The 20025-nt window shown below is 49.9% G+C and overlaps 1 protein-coding gene across 1 annotated transcript in view; it reads right to left on the bottom strand.

Moving 5' to 3' along the window:
- Window positions 1-20025, bottom strand: part of CACNA2D3 (calcium voltage-gated channel auxiliary subunit alpha2delta 3) — a 717352-nt gene that overhangs the window by 42267 nt on the left and 655060 nt on the right. The window contains exons 32-34 of the mRNA XM_036878109.2: window positions 7765-7840; window positions 5264-5316; window positions 3765-3820 (exon numbers count right to left, since the gene is read on the bottom strand). Of these exons, the coding sequence (XP_036734004.2) occupies window positions 3765-3820; window positions 5264-5316; window positions 7765-7840 (185 nt within the window). The remainder of the gene's footprint in view (window positions 1-3764; window positions 3821-5263; window positions 5317-7764; window positions 7841-20025) is intronic.

Raw genomic sequence — 20025 nt, forward strand, 5'->3', positions numbered from 1 at the left:
GTCAATATCGTGATGGTGCTTGAAACTTTTCTCTCCTGAGCCTGGGTCGTGGAACAGAGCTGTCCAGATAGCAGGCCTGCGGACAAGGCCAGTCACCTCCACCTGCTTCAGTTTCTTCATCTATAAAGTGGAAAAAGGCATGGCCGTGCCCAGCAGAGGGCTGTAGGGCTGGACGCGACCATCCGTGTGCAGCGCCCAGCTCAGGGCGTTGCGAAGGCCAACAGCTGCCTCTCTCGGCTGAGCTCTCAGGTTGCTCTGAGCCATTCTCTATCCGCTGGCTGACGTAGGTGCGCAGAGTGGCTTAGGGACCCGTTCTAGCAGTGCCCACCTCTCAGGTATGTTAAAGGAGTCTCAAGGTAACCTGACGCCGGCACTCTGGGAATGGAAAAGCACGATATATTGGCACACTTGCGTGTTGACGATGTGATTATCTGACAAGGTCTAGCCTTATCTGCGGGCAGCGGGTTTCAAGCGTGGCAATGGAATAAGTGGTTTGGAATGATCACGTAGGGTCTTCCAAACACAGAAAACAGAACCGAAGCCCTGCTGATTCCTCTTGGCTAACGTCCTGCCTGCTGTTGGCCTGGTGGGGGGAGTGTTGGGGGTGGTAATGGGGTGTGAAATTTCAGAACAGGACCCTTCCTAGGTCTCTGACACCATCACGAGTGCAAGACCTCCTCGTCACCTTCCCTCCCTGTCCTGTCTACACCAGGGCCTCTCACCAGCGGCACCGTGTGTGGACCCTGGGAGCTGGGCAGCTCGTCATGAGGGGCAGCGTGCTTGTGATGCCAAGCAGCCTTCCGGCCTCAACCCCCGGATGACAGCAGCTTCTCCAGTGCAGCGCTGACAACAGAATTATCACCAAACATTGCAGTGACCCCTGGGAGGCCAAGTCACCCCCAGGATGAAAAACTCTGGTCTAAGCAAATATTACAGCAACTGACACTCAGCAGAGACTCAAAAGCAAACTGTTAGCTCGGCAGGCCAGAACCCGTGTGCGGAAAGAGCCCGTGGTGGCAGGTAGCAGGTGGTGGGCAAGGGAGGCAGGCCAGGGCAGGAGTGGGGGAGTGAGGATGGACATGGACATGAGGAAGGCGGTGCCCTCTGCTCACCGCTGAAGCACCCTGGCCAGGAGTTGGCTGGCACTCGATGTGAAGAGGAAGCCCACAAAGTAAAGCCTGGAGATACTGCCCTCGGTGCTGAGGACGCTCCTGAGAGTCAGATGTCAACAGGAAAAGCCACCAACGTGTAGCACCCAAAGCGTGAGTGCCACCCACCACATGGGAAACCCCTGCTGTGCCCTGCCTGGCACACGGGCTTTGCACCCACGACCACATTATGCCTGTTGTTAGCTGGTGATGGACAAGGACACCAAAGGCCAGAGACCTGGTGACTTGCCCAGAACCAGGCGGCGGACAAGCAGCCGAGGAAGGTTCCTGACTCCCAGCCCAGGAGGGGGTTGCAAGGAGGGGCTCAGAGATGGCCGCTCTCTGCCCCCTTGCAGTCCATTCTCTTGGCCTCTACTGATCTTCCGCCTTCCTTTTCTCTTTTAATCTCACTGATCTGTGTTCCCTCCTACTAGGAAAACTATGAAAAGCTCACAGAGTAAGAAAAATAAATAGAAGATAACAAGCGCCCACTCAGCAGGTAGGTTTCTGCTCTTCTCTTTCTCAGATCGTGGGCAAGTTCAAGCAGATGCAGGTTCATGTCCCAGGTGAGGTCCTCTCGCAGGGACGCGGTAGTCTTGTCTTCCCAGTTCATACTGTGGTCTCTGCTGATTGACCCGCCTGCTGGCCGTCCCGATTGCTGGTCCTATTTAAACACCACGGTCTCTCCTCCCCTCACTGCAAGGCAGGTTTGTATCTTGTTTTTCTTGCTGTATCACCTGATTTCATGAGCATTTTTGATCTTGTTAAAAAGTGTTCAGAAACAGAATCTCATTAAAAAGTTTTCCATGCCTTCTGTGGATGGGCAGTCATATATTTTTTAATATCCTTGTTCATCATTTAAAGAGTTACTTGCAGCCATAAATTCCCCAGTGATAAGCATCCTGTCCTGGCATCCTTTGCTCCCATCCCAGCATATTTCCCTTAGGCTGATTTTTAGAAGTAGGATTATGGACACCCACTGGCATTCCAAGCTGGTAGGAACCCAGCCAGAAGGGGTAAGGATCAAGCCTGTGCCCTGAGGGTCACAGGGACAGAGAGAGAGAGAGAGAGAGAGGGAGAGAGAGAGAGAGAGAGAGAGAGAGAGAGAGAGTGTGTGTGTGTGTGTGTGTGTGTGAAAGACAAGCACACAGGGCCTGTCTACAGGGCTGTCAGATTCCTAGGACAGGGCCAACCCCAAACCCACCTGGGTTAGGTTCACTGTTACCAGAGGCCCCTTCATGCAGTGCACACATGCGTCGACCTCTCTGGAGCTGTTGTTCCATCACATATGCTAACGAGAAACTAGTGAGTTCCAGGCTTTAGGCAAAATAGGCCCATTTGTAAGTTACAAAGCTCTGCTGACAGTGATTATAAGGGTCCTACCCAGCAAAGGAAATATTTCTTAGGGTATTCTGTTAGCACCCAGTATGCTCTGAGCACCTGTGAGGTGCTGAGGGATAGCATGGCTGAGACACAGCTCCTGCCATCAGGAAATTCTAGTTTGGTGTGAGACACGCAAACAGAGGCACTAATGGGGCGTACTTGCTAGGGGGATGGGTGAGCTGCCTGGGTGGAGTGGGAAGGAGCGCTGCCGAGCAGGGGATCCTTGCTGACCGACGGTACGGGGAGGGAGGGGATGTCAGGCTGAAGTGTAGGCAGCACCTGGGAATTGTGGTACATGACAAATCTACCTCTTTGCAAACAACAGACACTTAAAAAATAATAATAGTGGCAGCACTCTGTTAGTCCTGGGTAAGAAGACAACACAAACGAGTATGTGAAGTGGAGAAGCGCAGAGTGTACCTGAGAAGGAGCAAGTGGCCCGGCAGGGGGGCAGGTGGCTGGGAGGCGGCCTCCGTGAGGAGCCCTGATATTTTAGGCTGTGGGGAGCTGACATTTCATCATCGTCAACACTGTCACCACCCTCATGAGGGACAAATTGCAGAGGGCATCTTGTGAGGGCTTACTATACACCAGCGCCAGCTCAGCAGATAGCATGGTTTACCGTTAAACGCACGCACACGCACACATACACACATGAAAGGCAGTAAAATTACTAATTTCTCCATTTTACTTACTCTAAGGAAACTGGGCCTTGAAGAGATCAGCTGACTTGCCCAAGGCCAACCTCAGAGCCAGGACTCAAACCAAAACCAATCTAACTCCACAACACTTGCCTCCAGGAGTTCTACTAGTCACCACTCAACTCACTGAAGGCTTTTGGGCAGGGAAAGTACTATGATTAGATTAATATTTTTAGAAGGATTAAGTGTAAACAAAAAGCAAACAACAATAGAGTGGTCATCCATTCATTCAGCCTGAAGGCGGCAGTGTGTCTCCTGTAGATTTTAGCACTGCCCACGAGCTTTCTGAAGGATCCACCTGTTAGTTAAGGAAACAGGTCAAAGTGCACAATCGACATGGCTGAGTGACGCCTGTGAACTTCTGCTGACCTGGATGATTCTACACGTGCACAAAGGGCGCCTTCTGCTGACAGAGCTGCAGACTCATCGCTTTGTCGTGATAGTTTTATGTGTGCACATCCCTGGTGAAAAGAAGCCCGTGAACCAGGGACTGTAGCTCTGAGCTAAGAAATAGAAACCGAGGTCTGCTTACCTTTAGCTGTCATATCTGAGTGCCACCAGCTGCAGAGGTTAAACTCCACCAGGAACCTAAACGGGTGATGGAAAATCCAGCGTCACCTGGTCATTGCACCCTGATCAGGACAGTGACATTCTGTGCTCTTACGCCCTGAGTACCTCCCCTGGAGATCGACATCCCAACCTGCAGGTACCAGCATGATTCATTCCCTTACCACTGAATTTTTCCCTGGGCTTTAACTTCCTTGTGAAAGGCTATTTCATCATCAGTGCCAGCCAAACTCTCCAATCAGGTTTACCTAGTCTCAAGGCCACTACTGAAAAGCACCCTGCTTCACAGTCAGGGATGCTTTTCCAGTTACCGTCTGAGTCCATTGTAAGAATGCAATTGCTTAATGGTTTCTCTGCCTCGGTCCAGAAACACAAATAGAATATTCTCTACCTAGACTATGATCTGCAGTAATAGAGGATGCTTTCAAAATTCATATACTGCAATGCAAATTTGTTCAACTGTGTGTGTGTGTATGTAGGACAGATGGGACAAACTTCTCTTCATGAAATGATGACACAATGCCACCTCAAAAATATCAAGATTTATTAATTGCTAGTGAAGAATGCAAAAAGAATAAATCATCCTCAAAATGCATGACTGCTGTCTCTAGCAGCTCCCTCTCCCTCAAAATCCCATTATCTGGTACTGTTCCCATATTTTCCATCTCTTTAGATTATGGGCAGAACTTCCTCTCCACTTGAATTTGTAACTTTGTTAAATTAATATGTTACATTCAAGCGGTGGAGAGATGACTGTTCATTAAATGGTAAGAAATCTGCCTTAAAGCCACAGAACTGGAGCCTTAATAGGGATGGTAAAGTTGGGTGCAGCTTTAACCGTCTGGTTTGCGTGCTCGTCCGTGGAATACCTCTCTTTTGTGTGACACAGTGTTTCTGTCATGTGTCCGATCTCTCGTCTGGAAGTCAAGTCTTTCATCTTTGTGCTGTTTCACATCTGACCTAAGTCACAGATGCATCCAGCACCCTCCAAGCAGGACCGTAATTCGACAGGGTGAACAATTATATCACACCTGAGAAAAGGCCCCGAGCCCCCCACCCACAACAGCAACCCCGCCCACCCACCCATTCGCAAGCCAAGGCATCCGGAGTAGCACAGTGAACAGCCCTGGCAATTTGCTCTTCTGACCACAGCCCACCCAGGCTGCATTAAAAACAGCCAGACATCTATGTTGAATTGAATGGCAACCACAATAAATAAATTTGGTCTGTATATTGCAAGCTGTTAGTCTGCTAAACAATGACATAAGGGCGTAACAGCGGCCATGAATAACTTCAGATAATTTTTTGGCTTCTGCGTTCAATATTTCAAGATGTTCGGTGAGGTTATCTCAGAGTTTTCTGAAACTAATGGGTATTGAAACATGAAGTGCGGTCTTCTGTTTCACTTTGTAATACAGAAGAAAAGCAATAAGACTTTTAAAAAATGCAGCAAATTATACTTACAAGACAAGTTCTGTCATTATCCATTTTGCTGCAGCAAGGAAGGCATTATAAGGCTGAAAGGAAGAATTCAGTTCATTAACAAGGTATCACATTCCAAATTTGTAATTGAACTTAAGGCTTTCCATAAAGACAATGTTATTCTTTTAGAGAGATTGATATCATGTTAAAAAACAGTGACTCTCTGAGCTAAAAGAAGAAAATGCCTGGATACTGTATCCCAAAACTAACATTTTAAAACTTTGAACTCCCCTGTAGTGAGATGTGATTTATAAGTAAAATAAACATGATCTAATACAGGGGTTATCTCTGGGAGGAAAAAGGAAGTTCAGCAAACGATGCTTAAACCTTTACCCTCAGGGGCTAATATTTCACAGCCTGATGTTGAGGGGCTGGAAGCATATAACTAATTTCAAATGGTAATTCACAGGGCTGCCTCTCAGGCGATTCTCTCCTCTCCATCACTGTATGTCATTCACGGAAATATGCAAAAGTTGTATATACTTGATTTTAATGGTGCTCATGAATTGTGTAGGATTTAAGGTGCCTTTTCTCCCACGTGCCTTTTCTCCAGACCTGACAAAATGGTAACCACATAAACATGTGATTTTATCCTTGCGGAAAATCCTCTTCACTCTTATATCAGGGCAGGCATTGACGGCCTAACCTTTATTTCAGAGTATTTGAATTTAAAAAAGCGGTTGGATTGTTTACCCTGTGATACTTTCTCTGTGGATAATTCAATTTCCTGAATTCTGGAAAATACCAAGTCTCCCCCTCAGTCGGCTCGCCATTCCTACGTGTGCCGGGTGTGCGGCTGGTGGGCGGCCCAGAGAAAGCCAGTGGCGCTGGTGAAGCCCTGGCCCCAGACGGCAGGTTCAGAAAGACCTCGGAGCCTTTTGTGGCTGTGCGTAGGTATCAGAGGATTGAGATGCCAGCCCAGTTCCTGAAGTGATGGCTGCTTAATCCTACCTTCTCAGCATTTTGAGAAGGATTAGAGCTAGGATGGGAGGATTAGCCAGCTTTTGATAAAATAAGAACCCATATACTCCTAACCATTCTTGAAACTTCTCTATGTCAAGCCAGTAGGTAAATGAACAGAGCCACCACCAAAATCTGCTGGGGTACCTCTCAGCCCACCCAGATTGCAGACCGGCTCCTCGCTCTGGGCTGAGTGTGTCTGCATCAACCCCTGCCTCACAGGGCTTCAGGAGCAGGGTCAGAGAAGGACGTGAAACCGCTCTTTTCTAAAACCAAAGGCAAACGCGCAGTCCTGTGGTTTTGCCATTACATTTCTTGTGGCTTGAAAATAATCATCTTTCTTTCAAAAAGACCCCTGGAGGTCAGACACTGGGACAGATCTGTGTCTTTGTACCTGCTGGGATGAGTGGTGATATTTCAGCCACCCTTGGTAGTGTGGGTACAGGGAAGAGAAAAAGAGTAAAGGGATTAAGGAGGCTTTGGAGGTGGGAAGGGACAGGCGCTGGGACAGCGTGCCCTGGGACCAGGGGGAGGGCACTCAAGCATCCCAGCCAGACCCTGGCTCAGTGTGTGGGTAAACAAAGGGATTATGTGAATGCACGTTATCATTCAGAAGGGTAAGGACATTGAGCTGTTAAGCCTAATGATGAAAACATATCTTGGGAACATTTTAAGCCTGCAAATATTCGTGCCAAAGCTAGGGAAATTGGGCTTGGAGAGACAAGTTGATGATCACTGAAAAGCAGTGTTTGTTTTTTTTTTAAATGTCCAACTTTTCGAGTCTAATTGCTTCTCAGGAATTTCCGGCTCCCAATCATTTCTTGCCCCCTCAGGCAGAACAGAATGGCTCTCAAATTCTGTGTTTCAAACCAAATCTGAGGTTCATTTTCGGAATTTACAAAACAGTAACACTCAAGGATTCTATCTGTACGCATAAGCTGGACTTTACCGAAATGTACTGTATCCGTTTCTCCCTTGTTTACAGGTTGTGGTGGGCAAACTTTTATTGCTTGAACATTGGGAATATTTTTAACTGGGAGCAAATTACAACAATTAATTTCTGGCAGTCTGAAAGCCAGTTTCTAATGCTACCAGAGCTATGTTGATTGATCCTCAGCTGTGACATTATTAATGAAACCAGATCGGGGAAAATGATACGGAGACCCAATAGCAGCAAGATTAAGGTAGAGACCCTATGACACATGACCTAACAGCTCAATAACAAACCAAAAGGGAGATTTCTGTTGAAATCAATCAAATTATTTTTTATGAGAGTGAGACAAAACCTCTCCCCTTTTCTATCCATCAGAAGCAGGGCTGCTGCATGAATCCATCAAAGACTTTAGATCTGTTCGTCATTGATAGAATCACTGGATTTGGGGGTTAAATAGAAGTGGTTTTTCTTAGCCAGTGAAAATCAGGAAATATTTTTGAACAGTCATTGTTTGGAAAAAGACAAACTTGATTACTCCAAAGAGACAGGCAGAAGCATCACCTCCATCCTGGGTGATGGCGGTACTTACGTCCAGGAGGCCGTGGGCCCTGTCACTGCTCTCCTTGTTGGCCCTGCACATGGCCTGATAGTCATAAAGGGTAATTCTACAGGAAGGAATGGAGAGGAGCTTCAGTTAAATGGGGAAACACAGGACCATGGGATGCTGGAACCACATGTGGGCAGCAGGTGAACGGCTACCAATAGCACTAAAACCACCATCAGGTGGAGAAGAGACAGCCCACAGAAATGCAGGGGACAGGGGCAACAGACAAGGGGCATGGCACAGTCCGGGAGGGGACACCATCATGCCACGCTTGGAACATGAAGAGCAAGGGAATAAAGGCACTGGGATGAGGAGACGGGGATGAGACCTCCCCCACAACACCCCCGACTTGATGCAACCCTCATTTTGGTTTGGACAAGGATGGTGTGCATGGGCCAGGATGTGCCACAGGACACTTGCTGCTCTGAACTGGGCTCAGGGCACTGGATGGAATCCGTGTGGGTCGCATCTCAAAGGCTGAGGAGAGCTAGGAAGGGCCACCTCGGGTTCCGAGGAGGCCGGACCCGGCCTCAGTGAAGCGCTAGTGCTTTCCCAGCGACCTAGTGACCTAGACAAACCGGCCCTTGGCCAATGTGCTGGGCGTCTGCTGGCTCAGTGCTTGTGATTTCCACGCCCCCCCACTCCCACCGCAATGCTGAGCGTGTTCCTACCTCTGAAGACAGTGCAGGTGATGGAACAGGAGCATTCTTTCCCCATCGGTGATGAAAATAAAGCTCTCATTCCATGACCTTTACTCAGACGCCAAGGTGTTTTCCTTTATAATTGTTCCAGGTATTTTAATTCCCCATCAATGTTACAAAGTAAAAGAGAATGGTGGTTTCTGACAGCAAGTCAACCCAGCATCCTGGAGAGGATTGCATCCCGCCCTACCCTCCGGGCCACTACCCGCTGCTCCCGCCGCCCCAGGGACAGACGTCCAGTCCAGCCGGAGTGTCCTAACAGCTACTGTTGGATGGGTTACATGCTGTGGCACACGAATTTGCAAATGACTGAAAGGGATTCTCCCCACAGGAGATCCTTTCTAGAGCAGGATGGTGCTTCGTGTGGAGCTGGGCTGGGCCTGAGTCCCGGACAGCAGTTCATGGCAGATCCACTGGTAGAGGTTTCATGCCTCCCCAGCTGCTAGCACAGCACCCTGCCCGGGCCAGGCGCTTGTCTGACAAAGTGGGGTGCATGACGCCTTGCCGGGTTGCCTCGGTCTTGAATAGCTGATGGCACAGCTGAGTGTGAACAGGTCAACTGCACAGTGGGCACAGGGTGCCTCCCCCCGCCCCCCCCCGACAGTGCGGTGAGTTAGTTCTAACACACGAGGATCAAGCCGAGAGCGATCTCTCTGCACCAGGTAGGAAGCCGGCCACTCGTCCAAACCAAGGTGGAAACCAGCTCCTGCCCAGCAGCACAAAGGCATCCTTGGCAGCGAAGCCCACGCAGGAACCAGGGGCCACACATTCTCCCAGCGAGTCACACAGGCCTCCTCCCCCTCAGAATGCTGCTTCTGGTCCTAGTCCTCCGGCTTGTCCCCTTAGAGCAGATACAGTAGAGCTGAGTTTATTGAGACAGACGTGAAGCCTGTGACGCGTCCGAGCACCTGGCTCAGGGGAGCCCCGGGGCGAGCTCCTCCCGGGAACCTCCCGTTCACAGCTGGCTCTCCCAGCCGCGGGACCAAGCGCAGACCACGGTGGGCAACTCCCGCTGGTGCCCGGCCGGCCCACCCCACCGCAGTCTCCTCCGTGGCCAGGGGATTTCTGCAGGTGCCCCCAGAAGGGCTTTCCAGGATTTGGCAAGAACTGTTACTGGCTTCGTCCTTCTCCGAGTGCCCAGCTCTGTCTCTGCAGACAGGACAACTGTGTAGAAGACAGCTCCGTCATTCCCGGCACTTGGACCAGACCCCGGGGGCAGAGGGTGGGGGAGGCACAGGTGGAGTGCAATCTTGAGAAGACTGTCTACCCTCTTCTGAGGCTTCATTTTCTCACTTAAGAAAGGACTCAGACATGTCCTGAATGTAAATAATCAGGCATGGGGAGGTCCGCTGACTACACTGCATAGTACGCTAGCAAGATCCTTACACCAGAAGGCCTAATGTTGTGCTTTTTGGGCTTTGGGCTCTTAAAGCAATTTTTTTGTTTAATCCTCTTGCTGCCTCAGTTTCTTCACCTGTAAGGTGGTGAGAGGACCGGCTACTTTATAGGGTGGTCGTGAGGAGTCGGTGAGGTCATCTGTGGGTTGCATTTAGCACGGCGTCTCCTACAGAGGAAGCATTCAGCGGAAGGCAGGCCTGTAGCTGCTGGTTTAATTTATTAGTCTGGCTTTCACGGCCATTATTAATGGGGGTGGTGGTTAATGCAGTGGGAATTGACTCAACCCTTCCCCAATCGGCTGGGGGATGAGCAGGCCTCCTGGTTTTCGCAGCTCACAGGCCCACATGATGCAGCATAAAATGCACACTGGTCACTGCAGTGCAAGACAGCCTAAGAAGCCGTGCCGGGGTGTCAAGAGGAGATGGGGACCTCTCTCCATGGGCTTCATAGCCCACAGCCAGGATGACGATAGCTGGTGTCCCCTGAGCTCTACTGAGCAACTGTGGGCAAGGTGTTCTTTTAGTTATGTTCCTACTAGATAGATTCTATCTATCCCCACTTCACAGAGGGCCAAACCAAGCCTCAGCCAGCCTGAGTAAGTGCCCAATTCACACATGCAGGAAGAGGCAGAGCCCAAATTAGATGGGGGTCAAGTTGAATTCATCTCCCCTGCCTCGGGCTCAGTCCCAGGCTCTGGTGGAGTCTAGGAAATGTCTAGATTGAGCCCCAGGCCCCATCCCAGAGTCTTACTGGACTGACACAGAAAATGCTGCCCACATAAAGTCACATAACCAGAACCAACTTTCAGCCTACACTGAGGGGCTTCCACGGAGGGGTGGGGTCACCGGGCCAGGCAGGACTGGCTGGTGGGGCTGGTAGGTGCCCCTTGCCAGGGTAAGTGCTCGACGGACAGGGGGCAGGAAGTGCAGGATTCTCCTGGGATCCTTCCCGAAGGCTCTAGGTTACATGCTGGGGTCAAACTCAGCCCCTCTGGGGCAGCCTCCAGACCAGGGCCCCTGCCTTTAATTTCACAAGGAAGCTTTCCGATCTGATTGCCATTCAAGAGGTTACGAACCAAGCCTGCCCTGTCTTCTCCACACTTAGACAGCTTTAACTAGATGTTGCAGAGAGACTTCCAGATTATCACCCCTTTTCAAGTGATTTTGTTACTGTTTTAAATAACTCCATTTTGTGGCTACCTATACTGCTTAGCTGATGATAGTTGAGGAATATGATAATTGCCTTGCTTTTATTTGACTCTAAGATAAGCCCCAAGCTTTGTGGCCAGCCCAAGACTGGTTATTATTACAGATAACATGCCCAAATCCTGGTGACATCACTGCCAAGCCACTTGCCCCAGGACTTTATCATCAGCATCTCTGTGCCACCCAAACGGGTCTCTGAAACTTTGACAGAAGGCAGATGGGGGTCTCTGAAGAATAACCTCAAAGTGAGCCAAATAAGCCTGGACACCCCTCTGTGATCCACACTGGGGAGAGGCCCAGGACATTCTGACTTTAAAGCCATTTTGCTTTCCAACTGCATAAAAATCACAGCCAAGGAAAGTATTTCTTCTAAGAATCAGAAGTTCAAAGGCATGAGTCCAGCTACATTAGGCGTGTTCGTAAGCAGGGAGACCAGCGTTTATTAAACACCTCTGTGTGCCCAGGAGGCCAGGCCCTTTACCTGCAATGCCTCATTGAATTAGCTCACCTTGGCTGCCTGATTTGCCTTGAGAGCAATCTCGGAACAGCTTAATGTTCACAAACACAGCCCTAAAAACAGGACAGGGAGGCATCTGACATCGAGACCCACCGTGGGATGTATTTAAGCAATTTTGAATCTAGAAGTATGAGAAGCAAAGTGACTTACTAGGGTAGCATGTAAAAATACGTATTCTTTGTTGAGCTGTAAAATGTGTTCCCTGGGGCGACTTGCAACTTGCACGGGGCCTGGAGCAGGAACGAAGGACATTTTAACAAAGGGCTTGTCCCGGGAAGCCTTACTTGTGTGTCCACTGCAGAAAGCCAGGAGGGTGAAAAGCTCTGTCTGCTGATCCGACTGCTAAGAGAAGGTCCAAAAGGTGTGCTTTCTCCTCTCTGCGTCAGTCACCACACCGTCCCACGGCAGCTTCTCAGAGAAACTACCCTGGTCTTAAAGATCTCAGCATAAACCTAGCAGAGGTAGTTCACGTGGGCTGGCCCTGCTGCCTTTGCGACCTCTGCCCGTGATCTCTAAAGTGCATCTAATTGGTGAACGTGCGTCATTAGCAGAGAACAAGCACCAGGTGGCTGCAGCGGCAGGTGCCCAGCACACAGGGTAGGCAGAACCCTGAGCGGGGAGCCTTGAAGAAGGAGCCTCCCTCATTCTATAGATGAAGCAGAGGGTCTATTAGCACCAGGTGCTTTTCATCAACAGGTGCTGACAATGGAACATAAAAAGGAGCAAAGTTGTAGCCCCCGAGCATGTGGGCATCTCACCAGGTAATAGAAGCAGTAACAGTAAGAAGCATCAGTCAGCCTCTGCCAGCCATGTAGGCATGGTCTTTGGTGCCAGGGGCATACATTTTCCAAGCCAAGAAACTAAGGCTCTGAAGGTGACACCTGCTCCAAGGTGCCCTCCTCCCTGCCTCTACTAAGTGGAGAGGCTGGGATTTCAGTCTAGGTCTCCTGTTCTTTGAAGCTATGCATTTAAACTCCTTCCCAAGCATGGATTCCTGAGGGTTGGCCTGCTCCTCAAAGGTCTCATGGGGATGGGTCTCAGAAGGACAACCTGGAAAATGCGATGGACACTTACATTTAATTCCTGAGGCCGCTTGTGAGCACGGAGGTTGGCATTTGCTGAAAACAGTGACTCTCAGCCCCACCTGCTCCTTAGAACCAGCTGGGGAACTCCAAAAAATTTATATACATGCTGGGCATCAACCCCTTGACCCCAAGATTTCATTGGTTGGAGGGCAGGGGGCGCCTGGTATCCGTTATTTTTTTAAGCTCCCTGGAGAAATCTAATATGCAGCCAGCATGGAGAGCCATGAATCTTAGAGTGCGATTCAGCCCACTTCTAATTATTTCTTCCAGGCCCATTTCTCCTCTCGGCTTGGCCTTGTGCCCTGCAGGGAGGAACTGGGATTCCCAAGCCAGCTTGTCCTCCCAGAGCCCAGTACCAGCCTGGGCCCATTTGGGGCATGTTAGGAGATGAATCATGTCCCTCAAAACCCATATGCTGTGAAGTTCCAGAATGTGGCTATATTTGGAAATTCGACCTTTAAAGCAGTGATTAAGGTAAAGTGAGGCCCTTTGCATGGGCTCCAATCCAAAGTGGCTGAGTCCTTGTAGAGGCGATTTGGACACAAGAAGAGAAGTAGAGGCAGGGAGGAGGGTCCATCTGAAAGCCATGGTGATAGGCCTCCGGGGAAGCCCCATCTCCTGACACCTTGATCTCGGACTTCCTGCCTCCAGCACTGGGCGGAAATACATTTCCGTTCAAGCTCCCGGTCTGCAGGACTGTCCCTGGCAGTTTTAGCCCATGAATGCGAGTGCCTCCTTCACTCACCTACTAGAGAGATGATGTCATCTGCAAACCTCAAGGATGAATGGAATTTCCAGTCATCCTGGAAGGCAGCAGGGATTTGATGAATGAACGAGTTCCTGACCCAGAAACAGAGAGCCCTCCAAACGTGGTCCTTGGCGGCCCAAGCGGCGTCCAGCATTAGAATCACCAGGGTGCCCCCTGCTAGCAGAGGACCGCTCTCCCGGCCGCATCTGCCTCAATCCTGGGGCAGAGGACAGCATCCGTGGGTGCCCAGACGTGCACCTGGCCGGCCGCTGCTCTGCCCATTCACCTGCCCCTTCGTGAAAGTTAGCCTTACTTGTTTAACTGAGAGAGAAAAGGGGAATCACGATTAATCCCATAGAGAAAAGATTACATTTCTTTGCCTCGTTGAGTATAAAAATAGAAGGAAACAGCTGATTTTTGCTTGGGGATTGAGTTAGAGCAAAAGCCATTTGGGGCAAGATCCTTGGACGATGGGGGAGCCTCTTCGGGCTCTGCCAAGCTCAGGAATCCATATCTACATCCACAACAGCTTCACCACGATATGCACTCAGCGCTGTGCAGACACGTAACTGAGGCTCCGCAGGTCAGTCCGTACGTGTGGTGGCTTGGCTGGTATTATTGTTACTGGTTAATGCCAGTGGGTATTACTGAGTGTTTCCACTTTCGCTGTCTGGGGTCAGGCATCACAGACAGGTGATTAGATGTGGCTCTGTTTGTGTTCAGGACTGCCCTGGGCCTGGAGGCTGTGGGGGAATCTAGGAGTTGAGATTCCCCCAGTCTCATCTCTGGATTTTCAAAGTGAGTATCACAAGAAGCCAGATTCAGTATTTGGGGACTTGGGGTGTCTGAAGCCAGGTGGCGCATGCTGGATGCGGCAGAGACCACCACAGTCTCTCAGTGGCCATTCTCCTCTTCTGCTGAGTGGAGCCCTGACTTCTTGGTTTGCAAATTTCCCAGATGCCTTTGCAGCTAGGTGAGACCATGTGATTAAGCTGAAGTATTATATGGGAGTAAATACTTCAATAAATAAAATGTATTCATTAAATTAAATTTTCATAAAGAATTTTTACTTGGCCTTTTGACTCTCCCTGAATCGTCCCTTCTACCAGCCTAGGCTGCAGATATGACAGCAACAGCTCAGCGGCTATCTTGGGCCATGAAGTGACCTTGAGTTCCAAAACCAGCCTGGAGGAAGTCGAGAAAAAAGGATATGGTCGTAGGTCCGTGAGGACAGCATGAGGCCCCTCAAAGTAGTATTTTCAGACTTCCTTCACACAAAAGATAAAAACACTCCTGTGTTCTTTATCCCTTGTTCTTTTGGAATTTCCTTTTATTCCTAAGAGAACCAATTACTAACTGATACCCTGGACTCCCAAGTTTGACTGAGAAAATTTCTTTTCCTATTACTTAAAGCAAAATGAGCACTGCTGTGAACAAATATCTCTGCTCCAGCTCTGGGAAAAGATGAAGAGTGATTCGGTAAACATGGTGTGCGATTTGGAATCCAAGAGACATGAGTTCCAATCCCATCTCCCCCGCTCACCACTATGGGTGAACTTGGACAAGTTATTCAACTGCCGGCAGCCTCCACTTTCAGTTCCTCTTTTGTGAAATGGAAGTCCTGATAGCGGTTATTCGTGGAGTTTTTATGGTGATCAGTGAAGGCAGTGCAGGTGAACTGCCTGGCATAATGCTCGGTCTGTAGCCGGTATTCAGGCATTGAGACACGCTGCCGATATGACGGAGGTGAGAGTAGCTATTGCTGGAATTGGGGATGCTCAAGCAGCGGCTTTAGGATTTTAAACAGCGGTCCACTGCCATCTCCACGTCTCTGCATTCCAGAAAGTTTGACTCAGAAACACACTTGTCCGAGCGAATCCGTCTTCTGGTTCCCTACCACACCACCTCTGACGGAGCACACCTCTGTGGCAATGGTCAGGCCAGCAGGATTACAATCATTTCATGAATTGTTGAGTATTAGACATCGGCGGGGCAGTCCGCAGTAGAGAGCAGCCATCCAGACATAACACACTTGTCCTTTAACATGCTCTAGACTCCAGCGCCAGGGCATTCGCTGAAATGTAACATGATTTCCAAGGACAAGGGGCGCTCCAGTCCCCGCCACCAAGCCAATGCATTTCCATCATATAGACACAGGAGTAGAAATGGTCCAAGCCTTGGATTCTACCTTGAATCCAGCCTTGATATGTCACCTTTTTAGAAGGGCAATTTAAAGAGCACAAAGAGCTGCCATTGGGAATTCTGCACAAGTCAACTATGTTAATGATTGTGTGTGGGGCGAGGTGTGGAGGATATTTGCCAGGCTCCATGGGGAAAATATGAATGGCCTCGGAGGGGTGAAAGCTCAGGCATGTGGCCCCAAGCACATAAAACAAATGCAACAAAACAGAAAAGACCCAGCCAAGAGAGACAGGAACTACCAGGAGCTCCCAAAGCAGAAACAAATTATTAGCAGGCAGCCCCAGTTCTCCATGAGCCTAAGGCTAGGTGTGCCCCACTGCTTTTTCCTTGCCCGAGCTTAATTTGATACTCAAAGAACAAGAGAAGACCCCTTGGCTGAGAGCACAACGATGTCTGGTGAAAGCATGCATTATTCCACGGAGCCCCCCCTTGCAGGTATATGAATAAGTCCTCGAGTTCTATTTTCCTGCAGAGAAAACTGAAATTCAGTGAGTTAAAGTTGCCCAGGGTCAGACAGCCTGACATGGACAGCACCCAGACCGGCAGCTTGGGGCTTTTCACTTGGTATTCCTTGACCCCAGCTGCACGAGGGAATGGCGGGGGGTGCTTTTAAAGAGCACGAATGCCTGGGTTCCATCCCCAGGGGAATTTAATACAGATCTCTCGGGGTACAGCCCAAGCGTAAGCGTGCATTCATAGCTCTCCAGGCCCACCAGCCAACCCAAGGCTGTGCCGTGAAGGTAACTGCTGGGTGGCAATCATCTTCTGGGCTCTATTAGTGGTTTTTTTTTTTTCAAGGAGAAAACAAACAAACAAACAAGCTCAGACACTTGGAGCTCTTATCAGAGAGCTAATATTGCCCCCTGTTTGCAAGAGCTTTGCAAGTTGCAAAGCCTGTTCACGTATCTTGTCTTAGGGATGCTCACACAACCCCCTGAGCTCTGTAAGTCAGTGAGGAAGAAACGGAGGCCGTGCAAGGCCTCACAGCGGTGACGGCGGTGCTCAGCCTGGGGTCTGCCCGTCGCAGCACGCCGGTGTCCCAGAGGGGCTCCGGAAGGAACCTCCAGGACCTTCCCACGACTGGCTCCCTACTGTTTCTCCTTCTCCCGGGTATTTGACATTGAATTTGTATCACTGGGGGCAACAAAGTTGGGGAGGGGATGTATAAGTGAATTCTAAAAAAAAGTTTCGAAACCAGATTTTCTGTTAGTAGTTGTAAGAGGGGCAATGCCCCCACCCATGAGAAAAGCCACAGAGAGTGGGTGCTGGGAGACACGCCTGCAAGGCCCTTCCCCAGACGTGGCCTTAAGGGAAGAAGAGAAGCAGCTAAAATGCAAAGCCCTAAGGGAGGCCCTTCTCAGAGAGTTCCCTGACTTTCCACGGTATGAGTAAAGAAGTGTTGGAAGTTTTCTGTTCGAAACACAAAAAGCTGAGCAGGCGCGTGGTGTTCCAGTGAGAACACACGATGAGCCTGGGACCATGGCCTGGCTTCACGATCATCGCCTTCAGCGAAAAGAAATCGGGGCCATCTCCTCACCCAGCCGCCCTCCCGTCCTGAAAGCTCTCCTTGCCCACAACTTCCTCAGGGATCCTTCACCTCTCTAACAAAACTAGAGGCAGCCCCGTGCACACACGAAGCTCTCGCACACAGAACCGGGTAGAGGGCGGAAGCCAGAAAATTCTCTCTGGGCTCAGACTGCAGGATGTTTGAATCCAGCTCTGTTACACAGAGACTTAGGGTAAGTTCTTAACCTTGCTTCATTATTTCCACCTGTAAAATGGGTATATTTATACTCAGGGCTGCTTCATGAGCATGTAGCCCAGGTAATTACACAGAACACTCCCCTTGGGAGGGCCCCATGTTTGCTTAATGCTCTGCTGTCACTGTCTTGAAATTCTTAATACTTTGTGAACACGGGGCCCCAGGTTTTCATTTTGCACTGGGCCCTGCAAATTATGCAGCTGGTCCTCACAGAGCTGTCGGAAAGGGTGCAGGAGGTTAGACGTACCAGGTGCTCCCTTAAGTCGGTAATTAGTTTGCATAAGCCAACGGCTTCCCTTTCTTCCACAAGGCATTGTAAATGCAGAAGTAGATGCTTTTTCCCTCCGATGGCACTGCTACATAGAAAGGCCATCAGGTCACCAGGTCAATAACCAAACAACCCTGGAGACGGTCCACTGCCTTGGGGAGTCCAGAGATACTCAGATATGTTGCTTTAGAGACAGAGGCAGCAAATGTGGACCGGGAGAGAGATGAAAGGGAGGCTGATAGAGGTCGATGATGTTCTTTATGGAGCTCTGTCTTCCTGGAGAAGACGGTCTGTAGTGTTCTTGTATATGAAAGCCACTTCTTTACAACTGGGTATAAACAGATCAAATCAAGAAACTCTATGCCATCCTGGCTCTGTTCAAGATGCCAAAAATAAGAGGTCAGCTCACAGAGGCGATCCTGAGCTTCACCTGGGCTCAATCATGTCGCCAAAGCAACTCAGCCTGCGTGCAGAACTGTGGATTCTAGGTTCATGCCAACCATGCTTCACTGTTTTTGGGGGTAGGTTCAACGTAGCACAAGGCACGGTCTCTGTCTCAGAGCGCTGTGGGTCAGTTTCGGCCACATCTGTTCAGGGCTTCTGAAACACACATCTTCTCTGAATGAAAGGACTGTCCTCATTATAGTCCGAGGGAACACTGCATGCCAGGAAGGGCAAAGGCAGCAGATGTCTGTCCTAAGGACTGCAGGTCCCCAGCCCCAGAGACCCCCTCACCAGGCATTGTGAGATGTGTGCACGCAGGAGAAGCGTCACCTGCTGCCGGGCACAGGAAATGCCAAGGCTGAGCAGGGTCCCTGGCAACAAAGCTCACAGCAGCAGCAATTACTGACTCCTTAATATATGCCAGGCACCGTGGGGGCACTTTATGCTTCATTGTCTCATTAACTCTGACAGCAACCCATGGAAGTAATTATTATGATCCTCTTCATTTTCCATGGAAGGAAACCAAAGCTGGAGAGGTAACCTGACTGAGTCTAAGTCATGCAGCTAGTGACTGTCAGAGCCCGGATCTGAACCCGGTCCATCTGATTCTGCAACCCAAGCCCTCATTGCACTGCTGACCCTGGTGAGGGGCCCCTTCAAGGCCCAGAGGGTTGTCGACTCACTCCCAGATGACAACAGTCACGGTGAAAACTGAGCAAAGGCCCCAGCCCTGCCTGGTTCTCAAATACCTCAGCTCCTCTCATAGTAAGAGAAAGTTCTAGATTCATGCTCACCCTACTTCACCCACATCAAGGAGAAGACTAGGAATTTAAAATTCCACTACCACCATTCTCTTTCCCCCACCCAACTGTTGGGAAGAAATATCCCAGAGAGAAAAGGAAAAAAATGGTTCAGTTGAAGAGGTTGAAAAATATGCTTTCAAATGAGAAACACGTGTGAGATTATTCTCATTTTCATCTCCCCACCGCACCAAGTTGAAAACAAGCTAACACGATACAAATGCACACATCCACATAAAGATACGAAGAATTCACAGTGCCCTGGATGGCAGGCAAATCCCTGGGAAGCTGTAACAAGTCATAGAAAACCCCGCAGCCACCCAAGCCCGGCTCCAGGGTGCTCACGCATGTGCACAGGGACGCCTCAGTAAGAAGGGGAAAAGCTGCACTTGACTTTTCAAAAGGGGACTAAGTAGGAGTGAGCCCTCTACTGCAGGCAGGCGGGGAGCAGGGGAGCGTGTCAGGGGCTGCAGAAGGGCTGGAGTCACGCCAATTCCTAATATCATTTTTTTCCCCTCTTCTGGCACAAACAAGCTTTGGAATCTCAAAAATTGGGTCATCATTTTTGAATTCCCTGCTTTCAGCACGGCGCTCAGTTGGTCTTGTTGACTGGTTTAAAAGTCCAAGATTTCCTGAGCTAACACTTCCTGGCCATTCAGCTGCAGGGGAGTCATAAATTAGAGACTTGCCTTTCCCACTGGCAGCCACGTGCAATGGTTCTCACAGGTGGGCTGAGGGCCATCCTTGGATTTCTTGCTATTATGAGTTTAACAGCAGCCATGGTGCCCAGGAAAGCACCACTTCCAGATTGCCATTTCCTCGGAGGCCAAGGGAAGGGAGCAGGTTGGTGGTCCCCGGGGGACCTTCCCGGCACCCTGCTCTTGTGGGGTGACGGCTTCCCCCATAGGCTGCGCCTGCCCGGAAGGGGCGTGGCCCTGAGGATGCTGTCACGCCCAGGCTTCCCTGGAGGTCACGAGAACTGTCACGAACCGGTTGGCTCCGGCTTGTCACCAGTGGGCGTTGGCACCATCTGGGTTTCCTTCCAGCAACAGATTTCAACTTACCACCATGCCAGAGCAGATTTTGAGACCCTGCAGGTGATTTTCTAAAAGAATA

Source organism: Manis pentadactyla, chromosome 1, assembly GCF_030020395.1.
Source record: "Manis pentadactyla isolate mManPen7 chromosome 1, mManPen7.hap1, whole genome shotgun sequence".
NCBI classification, from domain to species: domain Eukaryota; kingdom Metazoa; phylum Chordata; class Mammalia; order Pholidota; family Manidae; genus Manis; species Manis pentadactyla.